This window comes from Bos indicus x Bos taurus, chromosome 26 (genome assembly GCF_003369695.1).
Source record: "Bos indicus x Bos taurus breed Angus x Brahman F1 hybrid chromosome 26, Bos_hybrid_MaternalHap_v2.0, whole genome shotgun sequence".
Taxonomy (NCBI): domain Eukaryota; kingdom Metazoa; phylum Chordata; class Mammalia; order Artiodactyla; family Bovidae; genus Bos; species Bos indicus x Bos taurus.
This window is the reverse complement of record NC_040101.1, coordinates 9517524-9543364: the sequence shown is the minus strand read 5'-3', so window position 1 is coordinate 9543364 and position 25841 is coordinate 9517524. Positions and strand designations below refer to the sequence as shown.

The following is a 25841-nucleotide window of genomic DNA, read 5'->3' as shown; positions in this document are numbered from 1 at the left end:
CACCAGGTCTGCTGTGAGCAGGGCAGTGGCCCCTGTGTGACCTGCCAGGCACCGCCTTGTCATCCCCTAAGGCAGAGCCTGACAGATCACACACGGGACTTGACCTGGAGCTGGAGCCCTGTCTCTGCCTCAGTGGATCTATAAAAGCTGTGAGGCTGACGACTGGCTCCGGGTCCACTGTGTCATCAAGACATAGAGTCAATTACCTTGATATTGGAAATAAGAGATGCTGGTCTGTTGGGACTTCTCAGGAGGAGCCTCTTTGGAGGGTTGAGGATGGCAGAGGGCCCCCCACCCAGCCATGGCAGAGCAGGTGCAAGGACTGACACCTCAGCTGCTCTGCAATTTAGCATCCCCCCCTTAGCCCACGTGAAGCCCCTTCTGTGCACTGTGTCTGACCTGCGTTCTCTCTCCCCCAGCTACCGAGACCCAGACCACGGTTGTGCCAGGTGGGTCCTGCTGCCTTTTGACTCCAGGACGTCCCCTCCCCCACCATCACCCCCAGGATTCAAGCTTAAAAAAAAAAAAGATTCAAGCTACACTTTGTGTGTGAAAGTACCTGAATATGTACTGAGTGGAAAAGTCTTCAGAATAACCTTGGGCTGATGGAGTGGGTTCCACATAGGGGTGAATGGCCGAACCTGGCACCCTGGTGGGAATGGGTAGCTAGTGTAAGTGGTCTCCAGCTGCAAAAGGTCATTGTATCCCAGAGGTCTGGGATGTAAGCTGTGGGCTTCCCACCTGCATCCTGAGACAGGATTCAGTGCCTGAATTGCTGAATTTGGGGATGCCATCAGAGAACCTGCAGAGCTAGTCCACAGCGCACAGTCAAGGCTTCTATCACACGCCATCGGAGATAAAGAGTGAGGACCACGCTCAGTCAAGTCCTTATGGACTCACTGCCTAGACCTCAGCAGCCTTCCCCTGGAAGAAATCTGAATCTCAGTCCTCAGTGCCTTTTCCTTCAGGAGAAACCGGAGGCTGACTTTTCCTGTCTCCTTCCAGGAACCGAGTCGGGTTTGGCCCTGAGGCTGGTGAACGGAAGTGACAGGTGTCAGGGCCGGGTGGAGGTCCTGTACCGAGGCTCCTGGGGCACCGTGTGTGACGACAGCTGGGACACCAATGACGCCAACGTGGTCTGCAGGCAGCTGGGCTGTGGCTGGGCCATTTCAGCCCCAGGAAATGCCCAGTTCGGTCAGGGCTCAGGGCCCATTGTCCTGGACGACGTGGGCTGCTCAGGCTATGAGACCTACCTGTGGAGCTGCTCCCACAGCCCCTGGAACACACACAACTGTGGACACAGCGAGGACGCCAGCGTCATCTGCTCAGGTGGGTCTCAAATAAGCTGGGTGCGCTTCTCTGGAGGTGGTTTCTTGCTCACATTCTGAACCCCATCGAGAAACCCTCTCTACATTTCCGTTTCCCTTGAAATCCCCTTAGTGTTTTGCTTATTTAGTATATCAGCTTTTGTCTGGCCCCTGGGTATGTAGACAGAGAATTAGAACAGAAATACACACCCAGTGTAAACCAGGGGCAGGAGAGCACAGGTCTGCCAGGAGGTCTCTGAGCAGAGGGCATGGGCTGCGGCTGCTGGTGGCCTCGGTTCTGCCTTCTGAGTCCTGGACCGTGGCCCCTCCAAGGAACTGGGAAGCACGGTTTGGGCACCAGGTCTGCTGTGAGCAGGGCACTGGCCCCTGTGTGACCTGCCAGGCACCCCCTTGTCATCCCCTAAGGCTGACCCTGACAGATCACACATGGGACTTGACCTGGAGCTGGGGCCCCGTCTCAGTGTCTCAGTGGATCCATAAAAGCTGTGGGCCTGACGAATGCTCCGGGTCCACTGTGTCATCAAGACACAGAGTCAATCACCTTGACTTTGGAAATAAGAGATGCTGGTCTGCTGGGACCTCTCAGGAGGAGCATCTTTGGAGGGTTGAGGATGACAGAGGCCCCGCCATCCATGGCAGAGCAGGTGCATGCACTGACCCCTCACCTGGCCTGCATCTTAGCATCACCCCTTTGCCCCCATGGAGCCCGTTGTGTGCACTGTGTCTGACCTGCCTTCTCTCTCCCCCAGCTTCCCAGACCCAGTCCACGGTTGTGCCAGGTGAGTCCTGCTGCCTCTTGACTCTGGATGTCCCCTCCCCCCGTAACCCTCAGGGCCCCCAACCGGCAGCCCCAGGAGGGGACTCTGGAGGTTTTCCACCTCTCAGTACCTGCTCTGGTCACTCTAGAGCATGTAGACGGTTCCAGATGAGCCATAACACAGGCATCTGATGCTCTGGACTGCCTCAGTGATTTCAGACTCCCCAGAGCTTTGGGTGACAGGATGGTCTGTCCTGGGGTCATTTCTGCTTGAATCCATTCTCTGGACGAAGAGTTATGTGTATGGAGAGGACAGAGCTTTCTCCTGTCCTCCACCCAAGGCCGAGTCCAGGTGTTTATATTACCAAGAAGTATCCAGTCAGCAGGACATGCTGATGGCTCTGTGGGCTGTGCCGCCTCATTAGATGAGTATGTACCTTTGATGACATGATCTGGGCTCACAGCAAACTCTCAGAAAAGGCTTCTTCTCCCCGGACTGTGGAGCCCCTCAGAACCCACTGTCCTGATCCCAGTCACAGGAACTAGACCAGGATTCTACGGACCTTCTTTGTAATCCTGCTCTGTTTCCCCTCCAGATTGGTGGTATCCAACAACTGACTATGGTGAGCGTCATTCAGGTCCTGCTCAGCTACCAGCATGCAACATTCCAGTCCACAGACATGGGTGCAGTTCTTGCCTCTTGGGTCCGGGTTCTGAGGTCACCACCTCATCCACTCTGGACGGTTGCCTTCACTGGCCAGAGATATGGATAAGCTTTACCTATGAGTTGTGCCATATGTTACTCAGAATGCTTTTGTTTGCAAGTATTAGGATGGCCACTCGTGCTCTCTTAATTTGGGCTGGTGCCACGGCCTACACATCGAGGATACTGAGCCATAAGGCAACCTTCAGGTACAGCTGGATCCAGAGGTTCCAGGACTACCTGTCTTAACCACTTTTTAGAGCTCTGATTTCCATGTGTTGGGCTTCATTCTAACTTGCATTCCTGTCATGGGGGCAGGGGTCAGCTCCAAGTCTACATCCCAACAGGAAGAAAGAGCCTCTTTGTTCTAGATCTTCAGCTGACAAGTCCTGGAGAGACTGGCAGACTCAGGTTCTGCCTCCTGAGTCCTGGACCATGGCTCCCCCAAGGAACTGGGAAGCACGGTCTGGGCACCAGGTCTGCTGTGAGCAGGGCAGTGGCCCCTGTGTGACCTGCCAGGCACCGCCTTGTCATCCCCTAAGGCCGAGCCTGACAGATCACACACGGGACTTGACCTGGAGCTGGAGCCCTGTCTCTGCCTCAGTGGATCTATAAAAGCTGTGAGGCTGACGACTGGCTCCGGGTCCACTGTGTCATCAAGACATAGAGTCAATTACCTTGATATTGGAAATAAGAGATGCTGGTCTGTTGGGACTTCTCAGGAGGAGCCTCTTTGGAGGGTTGAGGATGGCAGAGGGCCCCCCACCCAGCCATGGCAGAGCAGGTGCAAGGACTGACACCTCAGCTGCTCTGCAACTTAGCATCCCCCCCTTAGCCCACGTGAAGCCCCTTCTGTGCACTGTGTCTGACCTGCGTTCTCTCTCCCCCAGCTACCGAGACCCAGACCACGGTTGTGCCAGGTGGGTCCTGCTGCCTTTTGACTCCAGGACGTCCCCTCCCCCACCGTCACCCCCAGGATTCAAGCTTAAAAAAAAAAAGATTCAAACTACACTTTGTGTGTGAAAGTACCTGAATACGTACTGAGTGGAAAAGTCTTCAGAATAACCTTGGGCTGATGGACTGGGTTCCCACATAGGGGTGAATGGCCGAACCTGGCACCCTGGTGGGAATGGGTAGCTAGTGTAAGTGGTCTCCAGCTGCAAAAGGTCATTGTATCCCAGAGGTCTGGGATGTAAGCTGTGGGCTTCCCACCTGCATCCTGAGACAGGATTCAGTGCCTGAATTGCTGAATTTGGGGATGCCATCAGAGAACCTGCAGAGCTAGTCCACAGTGCACAGTCAAGGCTTCTACACACAGCCATCGGAGATAAAGAGTGAGGACCACGCTCAGTCAAGTCCTTATGGACTCACTGCCTAGACCTCAGCAGCCTTCCCCTGGAAGAAATCTGAATCTCAGTCCTCAGTGCCTTTTCCTTCAGGAGAAACAGGAGGCTGACTTTTCCTGTCTCCTTCTAGGAACCGAATCGGGTTTGGCCCTGAGGCTGGTCAATGGAGGTGACAGGTGTCAGGGCCGGGTGGAGGTCCTGTACCGAGGCTCCTGGGGCACCGTGTGTGACGACAGCTGGGACACCAACGACGCCAACGTGGTCTGCAGGCAGCTGGGCTGTGGCTCGGCCATTTCAGCCCCAGGAGGTGCCCGGTTCGGTCAGGGCTCAGGGCCCATTGTCCTGGACGACGTGGGCTGCTCAGGCTATGAGACCTACCTGTGGAGCTGCTCCCACAGCCCCTGGAACACACACAACTGTGGACACAGCGAGGACGCCAGCGTCATCTGCTCAGGTGGGTCTCAAATAAGCTGGGTGCGCTTCTCTGGAGGTGGTTTCTTGCTCACATTCTGAACCCCATCGAGAAACACTCTCTACATTTCCATTTCCCTTGAAATCCCCTTAGTGTTTTGCTTATTTAGTATATCAGCTTTTGTCTGGCCCCTGGGTATGTAGACAGAGAATTAGAACAGAAACACACACCAAAAGTGACATTAAGCCTTTTGCTCCATGCCCCAGTGCAAACCAGGGGCAGAAGAGCACAGGTCTGCCAGGACGTCTCTGAGCAGAGGGCATGGGCTGCGGCTGCTGGTGGCCTCGGTTCTGCCTTCTGAGTCCTGGACCGTGGCCCCTCCAAGGAACTGGGAAGCACGGATTGGGCACCAGGTCTGCTGTGAGTAGGGCATTGGCCCCTGTGTGACCTGCCAGGCACTCCCTTGTCATCCCCTAAGGTCGAGCCTGACAGATCACACACGGGACTTGACCTGGAGCTGGGGCCCCGTCTCAGTGTCTCAGTGGATCCATAAAAGCTGTGGGCCTGACGAATGCTTCGGGTCCACCGTGTCATCAAGACACAGAGTCAATCACCTTGACTTTGGAAATAAGAGATGCTGGTCTGCTGGGACCTCTCAGGAGGAGCATCTTTGGAGGGTTGAGGATGACAGAGGCCCCGCCATCCATGGCAGAGCAGGTGCATGCACTGACCCCTCACCTGGCCTGCATCTTAGCATCACCCCTTTGCCCCCATGGAGCCCGTTCTGTGCACTGTGTCTGACCTGCCTTCTCTCTCCCCCAGCTTCCCAGACCCAGTCCACGGTTGTGCCAGGTGAGTCCTGCTGCCTCTTGACTCTGGATGTCCCCTCCCCCCAGTAACCCTCAGGGCCCCCAACCGGCAGCCCCAGGAGGGGACTCTGGAGGTTTTCCACCTCTCAGTACCTGCTCTGGTCACTCTAGAGCATGTAGACGGTTCCAGATGAGCCATAACACAGGCATCTGATGCTCTGGACTGCCTCAGTGATTTCAGACTCCCCAGAGCTTTGGGTGACAGGATGGTCTGTCCTGGGGTCATTTCTGCTTGAATCCATTCTCTGGACGAAGAGTTATGTGTATGGAGAGGACAGAGCTTTCTCCTGTCCTCCACCCAAGGCCGAGTCCAGGTGTTTATATTACCAAGAAGTATCCAGTCAGCAGGACATGCTGATGGCTCTGTGGGCTGTGCCGCCTCATTAGATGAGTATGTACCTTTGATGACATGATCTGGGCTCACAGCAAACTCTCAGAAAGGCTTCTTCTCCCCGGACTGTGGAGCCCCTCAGAACCCACTGTCCTGATCCCAGTCACAGGAACTAGACCAGGATTCTACGGACCTTCTTTGTAATCCTGCTCTGTTTCCCCTCCAGATTGGTGGTATCCAACAACTGACTATGGTGAGCGTCATTCAGATCCTGCTCAACTACCAGCATGCAACATTCCAGTCCACAGACCTGGGTGCAGTTCTTGCCTCTTGGGTCCGGGTTCTGAGGTCACCACCTCATCCACTCTGGATGGTTGCCTTCACTGGCCAGAGTTATGGATAAGCTTTACCTATGAGTTGTGCCATATGTTACTCAGAATGCTTTTGTTTGCAAGTATTAGGATGGCCACTCGTGCTCTCTTAATTTGGGCTGGTGCCATGGCCTACATATCGAGGATACTGAGCCATAAGGCAACCTTCAGGTACAGCTGGATCTAGAGGTTCCAGGACTACCTGTCTTAACCACTTTTTAGCCCTCTGATTTCCATGTGTTGGGCTTCATTCTAACTTGCATTCCTGTCATGGGGGCAGGGGTCAGCTCCAAGTCTACATCCCAACAGGAAGAAAGAGCCTCTTTGTTCTAGATCTTCAGCTGACAAGTCCTGGAGAGACTGGCAGACTCAGGTTCTGCCTCCTGAGTCCTGGACCATGGCTCCCCCAAGGAACTGGGAAGCACGGTCTGGGCACCAGGTCTGCTGTGAGCAGGCAGTGGCCCCTGTGTGACCTGCCAGGCACCGCCTTGTCATCCCCTAAGGCGGAGCCTGACAGATCACACACGGGACTTGACCTGGAGCTGGAGCCCTGTCTCTGCCTCAGTGGATCTATAAAAGCTGTGAGGCTGACGACTGGCTCCGGGTCCACTGTGTCATTAAGACATAGAGTCAATTACCTTGATATTGGAAATAAGAGATGCTGGTCTGTTGGGACTTCTCAGGAGGAGCCTCTTTGGAGGGTTGAGGATGGCAGAGGGCCCCCCACCCAGCCATGGCAGAGCAGGTGCAAGGACTGACACCTCAGCTGCTCTGCAACTTAGCATCCCCCCCTTAGCCCACGTGAAGCCCCTTCTGTGCACTGTGTCTGACCTGCGTTCTCTCTCCCCCAGCTACCGAGACCCAGACCACGGTTGTGCCAGGTGGGTCCTGCTGCCTTTTGACTCCAGGACGTCCCCTCCCCCACTGTCACCCCCAGGATTCAAGCTTAAAAAAAAAAAAGATTCAAGCTACACTTTGTGTGTGAAAGTACCTGAATGCGTACTGAGTAGAAAAGTCTTCAGAATAACCTTGGGCTGATGGAGTGGGTTCCCACGTAGGGGTGAATGGCCAAACTCGGCACCTTGGTGGGAAGTGGGAAGCTGTGTCAGTGGTCTCCTTTGCAGAGGCTCATTCTATGCCAGGGGTCTGGGATGTAGGTTGCCCACACAGGCTGTGGGCTGCCCTCCTCCCAACTGCATCCTGAGACAGGATTCAGTGCCTGAATTGCTGAATTTGGGGATGCCATCAAGGAACCTGCAGAGCTAGTCCACAGTGCACAGACAAGTCTTCTATCACACGCCATCGGAGATAAAGAGTGAGGACCACGCTCAGTCCAGTCCTTATGGACTCACTGCCTAGACCTCAGCAGCCTTCCCCTGGAAGAAATCTGAATCTCAGTCCTCAGTGCCTTTTCCTTCAGGAGAAACAGGAGGCTGACTTTTCCTGTCTCCTTCCAGGAACCGGATCGGGTTTGGCCCTGAGGCTGGTGAATGGAGGTGACAGGTGTCAGGGCCGGGTGGAGGTCCTGTACCGAGGCTCCTGGGGCACCGTGTGTGACGACAGCTGGGACACCAACGACGCCAACGTGGTCTGCAGGCAGCTGGGCTGTGGCTCGGCCATTTCAGCCCCAGGAGGTGCCCGGTTCGGTCAGGGCTCAGGGCCCATTGTCCTGGACGACGTGGGCTGCTCAGGCTATGAGACCTACCTGTGGAGCTGCTCCCACAGCCCCTGGAATTCACACAACTGCGGACACAGCGAGGATGCCAGCGTCATCTGCTCAGGTTGGTTTCCATGACCGCCATTTTAGTGAGTGATTTTCTCCCAACAAGAGCTCTTCTTTGCACTGTGCTCCAATCACACTGAGCTTCCATGGAAGATGGGCTATTTCCCTTCCTCTATCACTGATAGACGGCGGGTGGGTTTCATATATCCACTGCAGCCCCTTCTGTACTGGGCCCCCAGAGCAGGGGTGTGATTACAGGTTGTCAGAGCAAATTCCCCTCAGACTTTTTTCATTTGTAGAGACTGATGTTCTGAGCTTGATGTTTCATATTCAGTTCTTCTGGACAAAACCCAGGCTGCCCTTTTCAGGCCATGGAGGGACCGGGCACTCAGCATCTCTGTCTCAGGGACCTGATGGGTTTCTTGCATTGAGCCTGGGTGATGAGGTTGATCATGCTTCCTCTTTCTTGCAGCTGCACAGATCAACTCCTCAACTCCAGGTGAGTTCCAGCAGCCCCACACAGTGAGACTCCTCTCTGGGATTCCACTTCTCACATTTATAAAAGAAGAACACCCTCTTCCTAGGGAGTCATTTCCCTCCGAGGACTCTGGAGGCTGTCCAGTGACCGACCAGTGGAATCCCCAAGACCAGGGCTGTCACTCAGCTGTCCCTGGAGGGAACTCTGGCCCCCTGCCACCTCCTGCTGCCAGTGCCTGGTCAGAGCTACTATGAGGGGAGACAGGATTAGGTCCTCTGATCATTTCTTTGAAAATAAGTGTCCCAGTCATGTCATGCAGACTGACCACTTAGAACCATGACCAAGTAGCAGACTCGCAAATATCTATCAGTTAAAAAATTTCTTCAGGTTGAAAGCAATTCCCCAAATGATCTTTTCCCACAGTGATAATATCTGCTCCTGAATCAGGTGGGAATTCTATGTACTTAGCCCACGTGGTCAGTAATACTGTAGGTGGGAATAGTCAAGCTTCTGAGAAATCCTTATTAGGACGAGGATTTCCTTTCTCCATGAAAATGATGATGATGGAATTTAACAATTTGGGGCAGCCTCCTAAAATCACTTGTTTTTCGCTCTAGGTTGGCAGCCCCCACAAACCACAACCACTCAGAGTAAGTAACACAATTTTCCACCTGACCTGCAGGCCTTGGGTTTCCTCTCCCCAGGCTTGGCTGCTGGTCTCCGGGCTGCAGTCAGGGTGCTCACTCTCCAATGAGTCCACCTCTCCTGACTGTATGCCACATGATTACCCCAGCTGATGTCCCAACGCCAGGAGGGCTGGGCCTCTCTCCAGGCTCTTCTTTGTCCTTTACTAGTCTGACCAGGATGAGATTCCTACATCTAGTCAGTCTTTAGATGATGCTGACCACCTGTTTATGTCCAACTCCTTGCCTGGGACACTAGTCGGGGGTCAGAGCAGACTGGATGGACTCTGCTTCACTGCTGAGCTTGGTGTGTCACCAGCAAAGGCTCCCAACAGCCTGCTTCTGAGTTGCCACTGAACCACCGCTCCCTACCCCACCCTGCTTCCAGATATTTCCTCTGCATGCTCACGCTTCCCTCCTCCCCACCGAGCTCCCTACAGCAGCAGCAGCTTCAGCCTGCCCCTCCCCATGATCCATTCTCTCAGTGATGGTCGTCTTCAGCCAATGGCAAGGTCAATCCCTCACATCGAGGAGGGGACATCCAGTTTGTAAGAGTGAAATTGCCCAGATATTTGCTGATGTTTGTGAAGAACGATATGCGAGATTGATGTTTCCTATTCAGCTCCTGGTGCAACTCCTAGGCCGCCCTTTTCTGGCCATGAAGGGGCCGGGCACTCAGCATCTCTCAGGAAACTGATGGGTTCATTGCAGCCCATTGTGGATGCTGAAGCTGATCATGCTACCTCTTTTCTTGCAGCACCAGGAGTCAACTTCTCCACTCCAGGTGAGCCCCAGCAGCCCCACCCAGCCAAATCCTCTCCGGGATTCCACCTCTCAGGTTTCCAATAGAAGAGCAGCCTCCTCCTGAAGAGTCATTTCCCTCCGAGGACTCTGGAGGCTGTTCAGTGACCCTCTGGGTCCTCAGGACCAGGGCTGTCACTCTGCTGTCCCTGGAGGAACCTCTGATCCCCTGGCACCTCCTGCTGCCTGCGCCTGTTCAGAGCTGCTGTGGGGTGGAGAGGATTATGTCCTGTGATCACTTCTATGAAAATAAGTGTCCCAGTCATGCCAAGCAGAACTGTCACCATTGTAGAACTATGACCGAATAGCAGCCCTACAGAGGTTTATCTCTTAAATAATCCTTCATGTTGAGAGCGATTCCCCAAATGATCTTTATGACACAAGGAAAATATCTGGTTCTAGTATGTTTGGATGTGGTGTGTCTCTAACCCCTTTTGTCTGGTCAGTGTAAATTGGTATAATCAAGTCTCTGAGAAGTCCTGAAGTAAGGAGAACGATTTACTTTCTCCATCAAACCCTTGAGTATGGAATTAAAAAATGATCCAGCAATATCCTAAAATCACTTGGTTTTCTTTCTAGATTGGCTGTCCCCAACAACTACACCCACTCAGAGTAAGTATCACATTTTTCACCTGACCCGCAGGCCTTGCGTTTCCTCTCCCCAGGCTTTGCTGCTGGTCTCCAGGCTGTAGTCACGGCACTCACTCTCCAATGAGTTCACCGCTCCTGACTTTCCTGCCACGTGGCGTCTCTGTAGCTGATGTCCCAACCCCAGGAGGGCTGGGCCTCTCTCCAGGCTCTTCTTTGTCCTTTAATCACCTGACCATCCTAAGATTTGGGTCTCTGGTCAATGTCTAGGTGAAGTCTCCCACTGTGTAGGTCCCACCCCTCGTCTGGGACACTAGTCCCAGATCAGTGCAGCCTGGATGGAGCCTGGCATGTAATCAACAAAAGTTCCCAATAGCCTGCTTTTGAGTGGGTGCTGAACCGCCGCTCACTGCCCCCACCCTGCCCCATATGTCTCCTCTGCATCCACAGCCTCCCCTCCTCACCACCTTGTCTTCTACATCAGCAGCAGCAGCTTCAGGCTCCCTCCCCCTGACCCATTCTCTGCAGTGCTCTAGGGTATCTTCATCAAATGCCAAGGTCTGTCCTGGCCTCGAGGCTGGAATCCTCAGCACCGTCTAGACCCAGATCCTCAGTGCTCAGGATAATCTCTAGGGCTTGCAAATTCTTTCCCATTGTGGAGTTGATTCCTGCCATCCTTCCCATCCCTGCTCCATCCACATAGGGGGTCCCCAGTTATGCCAGCTACTCTCATACCTAGGTTCCTTCACACATGCTGTTCCCTCTGCCTAGAGCACACTTCTGACCTTTTGGCCTCACCTCTCTGTGTACCCGTCCCCTTTCCCTCCTCAGTCTGGATCAGGAGCCAAATCTCCCAGCTCCTAGCACCTCCTGGGCTCTGCTCCATCACAGTCCCATCCCTGGAGGCTGGGATTTGCTCTTTTCCGTCCTCTTCTTTAGGCTGTGAGCTCCCAGAGGGCAAGTCCCGCATCTGGCATCTCTCTGGGAACTTGGGGTTGGCATTTTTCCAGCGCAGAGCTGACAAGGACTCAGCAGCTGAACCAAGGTTGCCAGGAAACTGATCATTATCTTTTCTGTTTGTCAACAGATCCTGATTACAACGTCACCGGCCCAGCCAGTAAGTTCTGAGCCCCACTGACCAGTCCCCCTTCCCTTCTCCTTGATGACAGTGACACTGGGGAGGGATGAGGAGAACAGTGAGGAGAGGGCTTCCCTAGGTATGGCCTCCCTGTAGGGGCACCGCCCCGACCCTCAGTAGGCAGTCCAGGTGTAGGCGCCTCCCGGTGGATTTCCCCCATGTGACTGTACAGTGTACACTGCGGGTCATCGGCATTTCTCCCTTTGTCCCAACAGCCTGCGGAGGCTTCCTGACCCAGTTTTCAGGGAACTTTTCCAGCCCATTCTACCCTAGGAACTATCCGAACAACGCCAAGTGTGTGTGGGACATTGAAGTTCAAAACAACTACCGAGTGACTGTGACCTTCAGAGATGTCCAGTGAGTGCATGTGCAGCGGGGAGGGCCATGTGGTGAGCCCCTTGCAGACATTCTAGGAGGAGAGAAATGGCACTTCAGGAGAGATATTTGCCCCACTGCCCTTTTTTTCTATGGGTTCCATTTTTGACCGAGCCTAGAAGCAGCCGTGGAGGGGACGCCAGGATCAGAGTCCTGGGTCAAGTTGCAGGTCCGTCACTGCTTTGCTGTGTGACCTCAGGAAGTCATTTAACTCTCCTGAGCCTCAAAAGAGGAGAATATAATATCCGCTCCCCTCCCCTCCTGGTTCCTGGGAAAGTCACAGGAGAAATATATGAAAATACTCGGGCAGTGTTACCCAATGGGAGGGGTTATTGTTAGAAGTAGTAATAGCACAAAGAATCCTATTAACAACCACACTAGTTTTTCTGAACTCTTTTCTCTCTGCTCCCTCTTTCTTGGGGGAGTGGTTTCGGGCAGAAGAGGAATAATTCCTGTGACAGAGCTTAGGTTATCTGTTCCTCATCCAGTGAAGGGTGGGAATCCTTGTTTTAAGCAGAGGAGACAACATCAGAACCACCAGGATATATGATGGCTCAAGGGGCAGGGGTGACCACACTGAGACATCAGGAGCTTGTAGAGTCCTGGAAAGGGGGTACCGTCATTTTTTCTCTAACAGTCACCACTGAACAAAGCAGTTTTTTTTTCTTGATTTCTGCTTGCGGTGGCCTGGGAGTTTCTGCCTTGGAAATTCGCGTGAAGTTTTGCAAAAGATATGATGTTATTTTAATCTCTTCATCATTACTATTCATTTGGGGGATTGTACTTAAAGCTCATGAAATTCTGCAGAGGAAGGTTGACCGTGACTAGTTCTGAGCCAGCATCTTAATATCAGTGACCACCGTTTGTGGCATCTTAGGAAGCACTTTTCCACTGTTAGAGCCTCCTGATAGCTCTCTTCAGTACACTTGCATTGGGAGATTTCACCTTTATAAATAAGAAATCCGAGCTGCAGAGAGGTTATCTCATTTGCCCAATATTTACTTGTTCAATTATTTGTTTCTGTCACTATGAATTCATGGATTTTAAGAAAAAAATTCTATGGGAAACTGGGGTCTTTTTCATCAAAGAAGAAGTCGAAGGTGGGATGTCATTCTTTCTTACGTACTGCGAAGGGCTGTCAAGAGAGGAGCTGTAGATTTCATATGCATGACCCCAAAAGGCAGGACTAAGACCGATGTATGGAGGTCATGGGAGGATGAACCTCCACTGGATTTAAGAAAGTCTAACAAACTGGTGGTTACCAGTGGGGAGAGGGGTTGAGGGAAGGGCGCTCAGGGTAGGGGATGAAAAGGGACAAACCATGACGTAGGAAACAAGCTACAAGGCTCTATGCTTTCAATACAGCCCAGGGAGGATAGCCTATATCTTTTAAATAAGTATATATGGAGTATAGCCTTTAAACATTGTAATCACTGTATTTACACCCATAACTTGTGTAATATTGTACATTGACTCTACTCTGGTAAAAAATGAAAGTCTATTCCTTTCGATTAATTTTGTCGGAGTTTCTGGCTTAGATGCGTAAGGCCTCTGACCGCCGGCATCAAATCCTGGTTGGAAGTGAAGCCAGACTGTGTGTTCCGTCTCTGCAGGCTGGAAGGTGGCTGTAACTATGATTACATCGAAGTGTACGACGGCCCCCACCACAGTTCCCCGCTGCTCGCCCGGGTTTGTGACGGGTCAAGGGGCTCCTTCACCTCATCGTCCAACTTCATTTCCATCCGCTTCATCAGCGACATCTCCATCACCAAGAGAGGGTTCTCAGCTGAATATTTCTCCTTTCTTTCCAATGGGAACACGAGTAAGTCCCCACCCATCTGGAGTGACACCTCTGAGCGCCTTCAGTGGCTCAGCCATCCCAGGGCTGTGGAAGGAGAAACGAGAGCCACCCCATCAGGCCGCCAAGGCTTGGTGTTGGGCAGAAGGGGGCCAAGAGCAGGGGATCTGGGGACTCTGGCTGCCCAGGACTGGCTGATGGGTGGTGGGTTGGCCTTTCTATGGTCAGCAGAGACGAAGTAGAAGGGGTGAGAAGATGCTGTCATCAGACAGTGAGATGTCAGTGCCAAGGGCAGAGGGGACCACCTGGCTTGAGACCTTGTGGCCTTCCCAGAGTGAGGGACACTGTGACCTTGTCCTGAGATCTAGCATATTCAGCTGATTCCTGAAAGTGGTCTGAGCTGCTCTCTCAGCCACATCCAGCAGAGGATGGCAGCCATGGTTGGATCTGTTAAATGGACTGATGTACAGATTGACCAGGGGCCGGGCAAGGAGATGTGCTGGCTATCTTTGCAGTCAGGATTTTAAGCACTGACCTGCCCTTAGCTGCAGGACCTATGCTAAGTCCATAGCTAAGGATGTTGATTTCCCAACATCCCTGCAAGTTGCCCCAAGTGTTACTCTGTGTGTATGTGTGTTAGTCGCTCAGTTGTGTCTGACTCTTTGCAATGCCATGGACTGTAGCTCATCAGACTCCTCTGTCCATGGAATTCTCCAGGCAAGAATACTGGAGTGGGTTGCCATTCCCTTCTCCAGGGGATCTTTCCCACTCAGTGATTGAACCTGGGTCTTCTGCATTGTGGGCAGATTCTTCACCATTTGAGCCACCAGCAAAGCCCAAGTGCTATCCTACTAAAAGGATAAATGGCAACCTGGCAGAAACATTTTGTTGTTTTACATCTTGCCTCCATTTCTCCATCAGAGGAATCCTAGTCCCTGTGCCCTCATAGGGGTCTCAGGCGAATGAAACTGACTTGAGCCCCAGGGCATCTGGAGGGGGGTTGGTGAGCTGTGTCCACAGGAAGACCATGGGCCAGCCATCTCAGTCTTTCTGTGGGCTTAGCGGGGGTGCGGTGACTGACTGCACTGTCTGCCTTTGGCCCCCAGAGCTGCTTTGCCTGCAAAATCACATGGAAGCCAGAGTGAGGACGAGCTACCTCCAATCCCTGGGCTACTCTGTCAGGGACCTTGCCATTCCCGGCTCGGACTCAAGCTACCAGTGTCAGCCCCAGATTACGTCGAGCCTGGTGACGTTCGTGATCCCCTACTCCGGCTGCGGCACCATCCAGCAGGTAAGCTTGGAGCTTCCCCCCACCTCCTGCCAAGCAAGCTTTCTTAGCGAAGGATGCTATGCTTTGGGAATCCTGGGGACCCAGAAAACATGACTGTGGTATAACCAGAACATAATCTGGGTGAGGATATAAATGTGTTCCTTGGTGTCATGATGTGGCTCCAGCCACGTTCAAACAGAAAAAGAAGGAAGGTCAGCGGGGAGTTTTTTCCCACAGTGTCCATCAGAGAGGGTGCCTGGCAGGCTGCCATCAGGTCAGCAAGAACAGTAGCAACTCCCAGGGGCCGTTCCAGGTTTTGAAGGTCCTAGAGCTTATATAGGTTGAGGTTGGGGTGGGTGAGAGGGATGGGTGCCTCCTTCATGGAAAGAACGCAAGCATATCTTACTTTTAGAAATCTTACAGAAACGCATGGTGGTGCCAGCATATTGCTGACCCCTGGGAGGACCTGTGCTTGGGGTCGGGGTGGGGATGGGGGTGCTAAAGCCAAAACTTAATTGTTTTTTAGTCGCTCAGTTGTGTCCAACTCTTTTGCAACCCCATGGACTGTAGCCCACCAGGCTCCTCTGTCCATGGGATTCTCCAGGCAAAAATACTGGAGTGGGTTGCCATTTCCTTCTCTGGGGGATCTTCCTCATCCAAGCATCAAACCAAGACAGATGTTTTTTACCACTGAGCCGCCAGGGAAGTCCTTAAGCTTATTAGCTTCACAATACATCTGCCTCCGCAGGTGTCACTTGCTGAGCTGTCACCACCTAGGGTGACCAGCTGTCTTGGCTGACGTGGGGCTTGGCCGATTTTAGCAAGAAGTCCTATGTCCCGGGAAACTCCTCGATCCTGTCACCCTACAAGTGACAGACCCTGAGATCAGTCCCTGTCAAACTCCCCGAGTCCCCCAGCAACAAGATGCAACAAGCCTTCCCTCATTATCATCCCACTTGAAAAGCAGGGAGACTGGGCTTCCAGGAGTCAAGCAGATTGCCTAAGGCTCCTTAGCCAGGTAGGTAGGGGCAGGGCTGACGTCAGACTCTGAGAATCTCAAAAACGTGGCACTGAGTGAAAGAAGGCAGGCACGCCAGATGCCCTGCCCTGTGATTCCATTTCTGCGAAGCTGAGAAATGGAGAGTCAGCGTGTGATGGGCCAGCCTGGTGGGGGAGATGCCTGCAAAGGCAGATGGAGCTCTGGGATTATGAGAACGTCGGGCCTCTTACTGCCATCAGCATGGCACTGCTGGCACTCTGAGAGTTGTTGCACTTAACTTCATGCAAATTTATTTCAAACTCTCCATTCAAGATCTGAATTTTTGAGTGCCACCTAAGTAACCACTTCCAGATCTTGTCTGTCAGGGAACAGTTCAGTTCAGTTCAGTCGCTCAGTCGTGTCCGACTCTTGGCAACCCCATGAACCACAGCACGCCAGGCCTCCCTGTCCATCACCAACTCCCGAAGTCCACCCAAACCCATGTCCATTGAGTTGGTGATGCCATCCAACCATCTCATCCTCTGTTGTCCCCTTCTCCTCCCACCTTCAATCTTTCCCAGCATCAGGGTCTTTTCAAATGAGTCAGCTCTTTGCATCAGGTGGCCAAAGTATCGTAGTTTCAGCTTCAGCATCAGTCAGTCCAATGAACACCCAGGACTGATCTCCTTTAGGATGGACTGGTTGGATCTCCTTGCAGTCCAAGGGGCTCTCAAGAGTCTTCTCCAATGCCACACTTCAAAAGCATCAACTCTTCGGTGCTCAGCTTTCTTTATAGTCCAACTCTCACATCCATACATGACCACTGGAAAAACAACAGCATTGACTAGATGGACCTTTGTTGACAAAGTAATGTCTCTGCTTTTTAATATGCTGTTTAGTCCACCTGGCTTTTACATTTCACAGATCAGTCATATTGGATTCTGGTTTGTCCTGAGTTAAGTCAGTGGAAGTTGGTCCACCACAGGCAACCACCCCTCCAGGCTCCAAATGTACGGCCTGGAGCCTCTGATGTCTGGGCTATTCCATCTGTGTTCCTTCATTTCTGTTAGGAAATGCCAAAGCCACAGGGCAGCCCTGGTCTTCTAACCTGGATGGTCGTGGGTCACGTAGGTTAATTCTTATTCCTTTGCTTATTTAAATACCTGTATCCTCTACAAACCTCTGGGGCAGGCCCACATTTCATTCATCTTTGCCATGGCCTACGCCCCTTGGTGCAGAGCCTCAGCCTTTATAATCAGATTACTAATGGCTAGTTTGCGTGCCAGACACCGAACTCTGAGTTTCAATGAGACTTTCAAAATTCTTGAGACAAACTTTATTCCCATTTAATCAAGAGGAAACAGAAGCTTACAGAGGTTAAGCCACTTGCTCAAGGCCACATGGTCACGAGTGGCAGAGCTGAGATTCAAAGACAGGATAGTGTGATCCGTAGCTGGAACTTTCTGCATCTCCTCCGGGTACCCTGTTTAGCCAGTGTCGGGCAAATGTAGAGGCCAGGACAGCCTGGTCTCCCCACCCATCCCACACCTTGCACAGTGTGGGCGTGCATGCTCAGTCACTTCAGTAGTGTTCAACTCTTTGTGACCCCTTGGACTGCAGCCCACCAGGCTCTTCTGTCCATGGGATTTCTCAGGCAAAAATAACTGGAGTAGGTTGCCATGCTGTCATCCAGGGGATCTTCCCAACCTAGGGATCGAACCCACCTCTCTTGCATCTCCTGCATTGGCAGGTGGGTTCCTTACCCCTACTGCTACCTGGGCAGATGTCTAATAATGAATTTTAAAATCAGAATGGCTTCTTATGATCAAGAACTAAACTCGCATGCCACGTGGCTTGGTGTGCGTTCAGAATCTAGCTTGACCATAGAAACCAGAGACAAATGTGGATTCAAAAACACTTTCATGTGAATGTACAAATTTAAGACACTTCAGTTCATCTTTGAAGAAGTAACAAGATGGCAACATTTATGTGATTTATTGTGCTAATCACTGGCACTCCAATATAAAGTTTCCCATTTTGTAAAAGAAAATATAAATACAGCGTACTTCCCATAGAGGCTTCCCTGGTAGCTCAGGTGGTAAAGAATCTGCCTGTAATGTAGGAGACCAGGGTTTAATCCCTGGGTCCAGAAGATCCCCTGGAGAAGGGAATGGTTACCCACGCCAGTATTCTTGCCTGGAGAACGCCACGGACAAGAGAAGCCTGGTGAACTATAGTCCACATGGTTGCAAAGAGTCAGACACAAGCGAGCGAGTAACACTTCCCATGGAGGCCTGGAAGGCATAGAGCCCCTTCTAGGTTCTTCTCCAGACCTGAGGCCAAAGTGCAGGCTCTGGCATCCCCTGCAGCCCAGAGCCTCCCTCTGACAGGAGAAAAGGGAAACCAAGGTCAGAGAAGAGGCAAGGTTCCCCCAGCAGCAAAACCACTTTGAAAGTGAAAGTGACATTGCTCAGTCGTGTCCGACTCTTTGCGACCCCGTGGACTGCAGCCCACCAGGCTCCTCTGTCCATGGGCTTTTCCAGGCAAGAGTACTGGAGTGGGCTGCCATTTCCTTCTCCACTAAAACCACTTTCAGTTCAGTTCAGTTGCTCAGTCATGTCTGACTCTTTGCGACCCCATGAATCGCAGCACGCCAGGCCTCCCTGTCCATCACCAACTCCCGGAGTTCACTCAGACTCACGTCCATCAAGTCAGTGATGCCATCCATCCATCTCATCCTCTGTTGTCCCCTTCTCCTCCTGCCCCCAATCCCTCCCAGCATCAGAGTCTTTTCCAATGAGTCAACTCTTCACATGAGATGGCCAAAGTACTGGAGTTTCAGCTTCAGCATCATTCCCTCCAAAGAAATCCCAGGGCTAATCTCCTTCAGAATGGACTGGTTGGATCTCCTTGCAGTCCAAGGGACTCTCAAGAGTCTTCTCCAACACCACAGTTCAAAAGCATCAATTCTTCGGCGCTCAGCCTTCTTCACAGTCCAACTCTCACATCCATACATGACCACAGGAAAAACCATAACCTTGACTAGACGGACGTTTGTTGGCAAAGTAATGTCTCTGCTTTTTAATATGCTATCTAGGTTGGTCATAACTCTCCTTCCAAGGAGTAAGCGTCTTTTAATTTCATGGCTGCTATCACCATCTGCAGTGATTTTGGAGCCCCAAAAAATAAACACTGTTTCCACTGTTTCCCCATCTATTTCCCATGAAGTGATGGGACTGGATGCCATGATCTTCGTTTTCTGAATGTTGAGCTTTAAGCCCACTTTTTCACTCTCCACTTTCACTTTCATCAAGAGGCTTTTTAGTTCCTCTTCACTTTCTGCCATAAGGGTGGTGTCATCTGCATATCTGACCACTTTAGTTACTTGTTAAACTTTTCTCTTTTCATAAGTCTTTCTGGAAGGGACTGACTCAGAGCTGAGCTCTGCGACTTCAGACATGGAGTGAAAGCCTCTGCAATACATGCTGTTCTAAAGAATAATTATATTTAAGTTGTACAAGTGCTGGCTTCAGAAGGGAACTTGTCTAATCTCCCAAGTGGCCAGGAATGCACTTTTGCTCCTCATGGTGTACATGTGTAACTGACTCAACGACTCACTTTTCTTTTGACTCAGCCGCAGGGCATGTGGGATCATAGTTCCCTGACTAGGCATTGAAACTTCATCCCCTGCCCTTCAACCACTGGACCACCAGGGAAGTCCTCCTTCCATGTTTTTTTTTTTTTTAAAGAGTATGGTTGTTTTACATATTACAAGGGCTTCTATCTAGGCCACTATTTTTGTGTCCATTCCTGCAAAGGCGCCCACAACTGGTGGGAACTCATACCAGGCAAGGTTCTGACCATCACAGTGTTTGGGAAGGAGAGTCCCCCCCCCCGCCAGTCTCCACCTGGGAATGCTGCTCTTGTGCTCACCTCACCTGCGGCCAGAGGATCGTGACCATAGGGCTTCCAGGGGCACTTGCTCACCTGTGACCTTTTGGCCATTTGGGCTTGCTACTGCCAGCTCCATCCTTCTTCCATCACAGTACTTTGGCTGGGCTTCTATGCTCCGGGCCTTTCCTCCATTCCATGAATTTGTATTGATGCTAATGATGCTATCATCAGCACTACCAAGCTCTGGGAAAAGAGAGATGCTTAGACATCACCCTTCCTTGAGTTGCTCATAGACCATCAGGTTGCGAGACTCTTTTCCCTGGAGAGGTTGCTCTTACAAGACATAAGCACATCAAGCAGCATGAGAGACCAACAATCATATGAGTTTGCTGCTTCCTGAAAGGTGCAGTAGGAAATGGTGCTGTGGTTTGGGGAGCGGAGAGCCAAAGCGTGACGCAAGTGCTCCTGCACTGCCATGGCACCCACCCTGTGCTCCATAAGAACCTCTGGGGAGGTTCCTGCCCAGAGGTCAGAGAGCTGCCACGGCTATAAGTCTGGATCTCTGTTGCTTTGGGCTCCGGCAGCTTCAGACACCAAGCTGCAATAGCCACACGCATCCCCACAGCACAGTGAAATCGAATCCTGCCAGCCACCCCTCCCTCACAACTGCCTCCCTTGATTTCTCCCACCAAGAGTGAGACTGAAACAGAACAGCCCGAAGGGCCCCAAGCCAGGAAGACCAAACTCAACTTAGTCATGCAGCCGGGGTAGGGGTCATCCGGACACACCCATCCTTCCATGAGCAGCAGCTCCCAGGAGGACCACCAGCCTTGTGGTCTGTATCCTGAGGCAAAGGAAAGGGGAGGTATGAAAGGAGGGGATCTTGCTGCGAAGTGTGTCCATCCCAGGTAACGGTAGCCATAGCGACAGGTACCTCCCATCTCTCTGAGGCTTTGGAAGCATTTTGCAGTCTTGCAGCATCACTTCAATCTCCTCCTAACCCAAACCAGCAATGAGATGCCCTTAGTGGATGACATTTGCCTGATTCTGCTCTCCTTCCTGCTCCTCCCAGGTGGATAATGACACCATTACCTACTCCAACTTCCTCAAAGCGACTGCTTCAAGAAGCATCATCAATAGGAAGAGGGACCTCCAAATTCACGTCAGCTGCAAGATGCTCCAGAACACCTGGGTTAACACGGTCTATGTTACTAATGACACCATAGACATTGAGAACACACAATACGGCAATTTTGACGTGAACATTTCCTTTTATACATCCTCTTCATTCCTGTATCCGGTGACCAGCAGCCCATACTATGTGGACCTAAACCAGAATTTGTACCTTCAGGCTGAAATCCTCCGTTCTAACCCTTCCCTAGCCTTATTTGTGGACACATGTGTGGCATCACCAAATCCCAATGACTTTACATCTTTGACCTACGATCTCATCCAGAGCGGGTAAGTAGCGTCTTCTGGGAGTGGACTTCAGCTTTTACCTGATAAACTCATGCCCAGCTAGCCCAGAGCACAAGGAATGCAGACTGGGCTCCAGTAGCTCAGGCTTCAGCAGCCAGGCTATCATTTCTGGGTATCTGGAGAACTCAGGGAGTCGTCAGTTGTCACTCAGCAGTTTAGCTATAAAGTAACACTAGACCAAGTGACTAAACTCCAGCCGAGTCTTAAGGTTCCAAAGATATGCATGTAGCAGGAGCAACATTGATTTTGAAGCAGACTGCAGTTGAGAAGCCAGCGCAGTGCCATGCTAGCTGCATCACCCTGGATAGAAAATCGCACCTCTCTGAGCCAGTTTCTTCAGCCATCAGATGAGTGTAGTGAAGCCCTTATCCCAGTCTGTTGGGAAGGTTAAACAAGAGGTAGATGGCACAGTGGATAAAGAGGCTGCCCAGCAGGTGGTCCACAGGAGGGTTGTGAAGGGAGCAGGTGACCCCGTGACCGCCATCCTCCCCAGAGGACGTGCACTGCGTGGTCGGGTGGCATGAGGAGCGCAGCGCCTTGCTGAGAGCTCACAGCCACTCCTCTGCTCCTCCAGGTGTGTGAAGGATGAGACCTACCAAACCTACCACCAGCCCTCGTCCAACATCGTCCGCTTCAAGTTCAGTTCCTTCCACTTCCTGAACCGCTTCCCCTCCGTGTACCTGAAGTGCAAGATGGTTGTGTGCAGGGCGTATGACCCCTTCTCCCGCTGCAACAGAGGCTGCATTGTGAGGGCCAAGAGGGATGTGAGCTCCTACCAGGAGAAGGTGGATGTCGTCCTGGGACCCATCCAGCTGCAGGCCTCGCCCCAGAAGAGGAACCTCGGTAAGCGGCCCCCCTCCCACCCCCCCATCTGCCTGGGACCCGGACTGTGGGCCACAGGGACTCAGGCTGCTTCCGTGGCTGTCCTATTTCCCCTTGAATAGGGCACCTGTGCTATATGACATGGAGTCGATACAGAGTCAAACTAGACCTGGTTCCCATGTTCTTCCAAGGGCTTCTGGTCTGTGGGGGGGATGCATGTGAGGGGTTTGGTCAAGACAGTTCTAACCTGGGACACAGCATACCTGACACCTTTATCCTGTGAGTTCTGAATACCGATCTCACACTCATCCATGAAACAAAAACGTTAATACTTAGCTCTTAGGACTGCAGAGAGGGTTACATAAAACACCGTTAGTTACACTGCTTTGGCCTCTGCCTGGTACAAGTCATTGGCTGCAAAGATCAGTGACTTTGTTACCATCATATTGTCATCAATGTTAACATTAATGATCACATTATTACCTATGATGATAACAAACTGTACCTTCAGGGTTGTGACCTCAGGGTCTGTGCAGGGCCGTGTAGATCCAGGCAGGACTGGTTTATTCTGACAGCTCCTAGCGGTTGACCCTGGAAAAGCCATTTCATTTTCTGCACCTGGAATGGGGAGCAGAGTTCCCCTGCTGTGCTGTGCTGTTGTGGGTGCAGATGAGGTTATGTTTGCAGAGGGATTCCCATCATTTCTGGTCCAGGCTGGGCCAGGTCAACAAATGTGGTGGTGTTAGTGGTGGGGCAGCAGTAGCTGCCACAATCCCCCCTGAAGGCACAGGCTCATCCTCACAGAGGTTCTTTGACAGCTCCCTCCCTCCCAGGGCCCAGACCCAGGCCCTCCCCTAGTCTGGCTGCTTCCAGACTCTTCCCTCACATTTTCAGCATTCCGGGCATTTTTGTTGTTGTTCAGTTCAGTCGTGTCTGACTCTTTGAGATGCCATGGACTGCAGAATGTCAGGCACTGTCCTTCACTATCTCCCAGAGCTTGCTCAAACTCACGTCCACTGAGTCGGTGATGCCATCCAACCATCTCATCTTCTGTCGTCCTCTCCTCTTGCATCCAATCTTTCCCAGCATCAGCGTCTTTTCCAATGAGTTGGCTCTTCACATCAGGTGGCCAAAGTATTGGAGCTTCAGCATCAGTCTTTCCAGTAAATACTCAGGGTTGATTTCCTTTAGGGTGGACTGGTGTGATCTTTGGAAGATCATCTCTGGAAGGTCTATTATGTGCTAGGAGATAGAACTAAATAGATCAAAACCCCTGCAGCTCCAGCAGGAGGAGACACAGCTCCATCACAGGTCACCTGCCATGGCGGGTGGAGCTACAGAGAGAAGGAAGGTGGGGCAGGGACCGGACAAAGGGTGCCGATGGGGCACCGCTCCTGTCTCTCCTCTCTCTCTATTCCCACTGACACAGCAGTAGCTCAAGGTCTGTGTCTCTGCCTCTTGCTGGGACCTTTGTAGCCATTCCCAGATGGGGTCAAATGCCCCAACTCCCTCCCTTCACATCCATTAGGCGCCTTCAGCCAGAGAGACTATCCCAAAGCCCATCTCTGCCCTTATATTTAGAATCCTTCATTGCTCCTAGGAGCTGACAAGACACTGTGAAATCTCCCAAGGCTGACACTCAGCTGCCCTTGAGGGGGGGGGAATCTGGCTCCAGTTTCCTGAAAAGCACTCCTCTCTCCCTTTATTTTTTCCCTCCCACCAAATGGTTCTGATTGCCATCACCGTGCCCTGGGACCCACCCACCCACCCTGCTCTTACTTGTCTCCCCTTCTCCTTCCCTGCTGGGCTCATCCTGACCTCAAGTCTCCTCTCCTTCCCAGACCGGCAGGTGGTGGACATAGAGGAGGAGACCAGCACCCGCGGGAGCTACCACACTGCCACCATTTTTGCCGGGGTCCTCGTGGTTATGGTCGTGGCCGTGGCAGCCTTCGCACTGGGGCGGAGAGTGCGGGCGGCCTGTGCCCAGCCTCCAAGCACTAAGATGTGAAGCAGGAGGATGTGGTGCTCAGACCCAAGTCCCTGTGCTCTGGAGCCATGTGAGGAGGGAAGAAACCAGCATCCAGAGCTCGGTACCCAGAGCACACAACTGTGTTAAACTCTGGCCTGGTGCATGGTGGGGGTGGATGGAGGAGGGGGGTGAGAAAAATGAGAGCAGGTTTCCCCCAAAACATAGGCTCGGCACAGGGACAAAATGTCAGGCAAGCAGGTCAGGGACCTAAAAATCCTGCCTGTAGCAGGGATCTTACACACTAGGAGCACTTGTTGTGGATAGAATTTCTTTTCTGACCTTTTAGGAACCAGATTCTTCAGCCTGTGGTGTATATATCTTAGCCTTTCCTTGTTATAGGGCAAGCTGAATAAAGAACTTTTTTCAAAGCAACTGTCAGATTGGTCACTTGTTTCTGAGGCTACACCCAGCATGGACCTCTTCATGTTTGGTAGACGGGTAGAGGGGCTCCCGCAGGAATGAGAATGGCCGCGGGGCCCTGCTCTGTAGTGACCCCAAGACTGGGGAGACTGTGGAGTGAGCAGTGGACAGACAGGACCGACACAGCTTCCCAGCCGTTTCCAGTCACGGCCCCTGGGGGTCTTCATAGGCAAGGTGACCGCGGGTGGGCAGACTGCCACCCACCCCCATATCTGCCTGCCTCCCCTCCCAGACCCATTACAGCCTCTGTAGAAGAGCCCTGGGGACACTTCCTTCTTGCTACGAGTCCTTGATGGAGCAGGTAGTTTCAGGAGGCCAAGGCTGACCTGAGGGCCCTGGGGCAGCATCAAGCTGGGGCTGTGGGTTGAGAGGGTGAAATGTTAGGAGCTTACAAGGGGTCACAGGACAGAAACCAGCAGTGACCCTGGACACATCTCCTTCCTCCCATATGATCTCCTGGGAGGTGTGAGGAGGAGAGTGGATTTGGTGGAGGGTCAGGGAGTACAGGAAGTGGGAACCTTTAAAGTCTTTGTGAAGGCGTCTCCCGCCAGGCTGACAGGGGGCCAGGTTGACGCTGCGGCAGAGGGTTGGCCGTGTGGCCAATAAAACCTTTGTCCTTTGGCCAATGGATCCTCATTTAAATCACTCTTGTTTGATGAAATACTAATGGCTGGTGGGGTGAAGCTCAGGGGTTACATGGGAGCTGGGACCCCCTGTCTCTCCTACAGGCAGGACCTACTGGAAGGACCAGGAGCCAGCCAACCTCATGGGGACTGATGAGCATCAACCCACCCAATGACCATCAACCGAGAGAGGCTGATGAAAATCTTCTGCTGGATCTGGGGCCCCACTGTGGGAGGCAGAAGACAGACACAGCTGGTGCTCTTGGATCTCTGACCAGATCTCCTACTAGAGCTGCCCTTGGTTCTGGACTCATGGCCCAGGAAAGGGCCATGTGGAGGTCACTGCAAAACTGCTAAGACAGGAGAGGAGAGTGTGGGGATGGAGGATGGGGACAGGGCAGAGGAAGAAAGACACAGAGATTCACAAAAACATCCCACTCCAAATGGACCTGTGAAACCAAACGACAACACATAAAATAGACGAAATGCTAAACACGTTGGCCAACGAAATCAACAATTGGAACAGATATTCACTCCGGATTAGCTTGTTTGGGTGAATGTTTTAACAAGGTGGGCTTCCCTAGTGGCTCAGATGGTAAAGCGTCTGTCTGCAATGCAGGAGAC

General features: G+C 52.2%; 1 protein-coding gene across 38 annotated transcripts in view; it reads left to right on the top strand.

The window, feature by feature from the left end:
• The window catches only part of LOC113884283 (deleted in malignant brain tumors 1 protein-like), a 66001-nt gene extending 41455 nt beyond the window's left edge, over window positions 1–24546 (top strand). For 25 of the 38 annotated variants that reach the window (XM_027528708.1, XM_027528745.1, XM_027528744.1 and 22 more), the window contains 21 exons: window positions 420–449; window positions 1006–1329; window positions 2078–2107; window positions 2682–2708; window positions 3679–3708; window positions 4265–4588; window positions 5369–5398; window positions 5973–5999; window positions 6969–6998; window positions 7575–7898; window positions 8313–8339; window positions 8936–8968; window positions 9759–9785; window positions 10382–10414; window positions 11478–11507; window positions 11744–11885; window positions 13517–13725; window positions 14808–14992; window positions 20917–21305; window positions 21898–22166; window positions 23987–24546. In XM_027528708.1, the coding sequence (XP_027384509.1) occupies window positions 420–449; window positions 1006–1329; window positions 2078–2107; window positions 2682–2708; window positions 3679–3708; window positions 4265–4588; window positions 5369–5398; window positions 5973–5999; window positions 6969–6998; window positions 7575–7898; window positions 8313–8339; window positions 8936–8968; window positions 9759–9785; window positions 10382–10414; window positions 11478–11507; window positions 11744–11885; window positions 13517–13725; window positions 14808–14992; window positions 20917–21305; window positions 21898–22166; window positions 23987–24153 (2687 nt within the window). In that variant the 3' untranslated portion in view covers window positions 24154–24546. The remainder of the gene's footprint in view (window positions 1–419; window positions 450–1005; window positions 1330–2077; window positions 2108–2681; window positions 2709–3678; window positions 3709–4264; window positions 4589–5368; window positions 5399–5972; window positions 6000–6968; window positions 6999–7574; window positions 7899–8312; window positions 8340–8935; window positions 8969–9758; window positions 9786–10381; window positions 10415–11477; window positions 11508–11743; window positions 11886–13516; window positions 13726–14807; window positions 14993–20916; window positions 21306–21897; window positions 22167–23986) is intronic. The other 13 variants (XM_027528731.1, XM_027528724.1, XM_027528712.1 and 10 more) reach the window with 10 other exon arrangements.
• Window positions 24547–25841: the final 1295 nt, after the last annotated feature.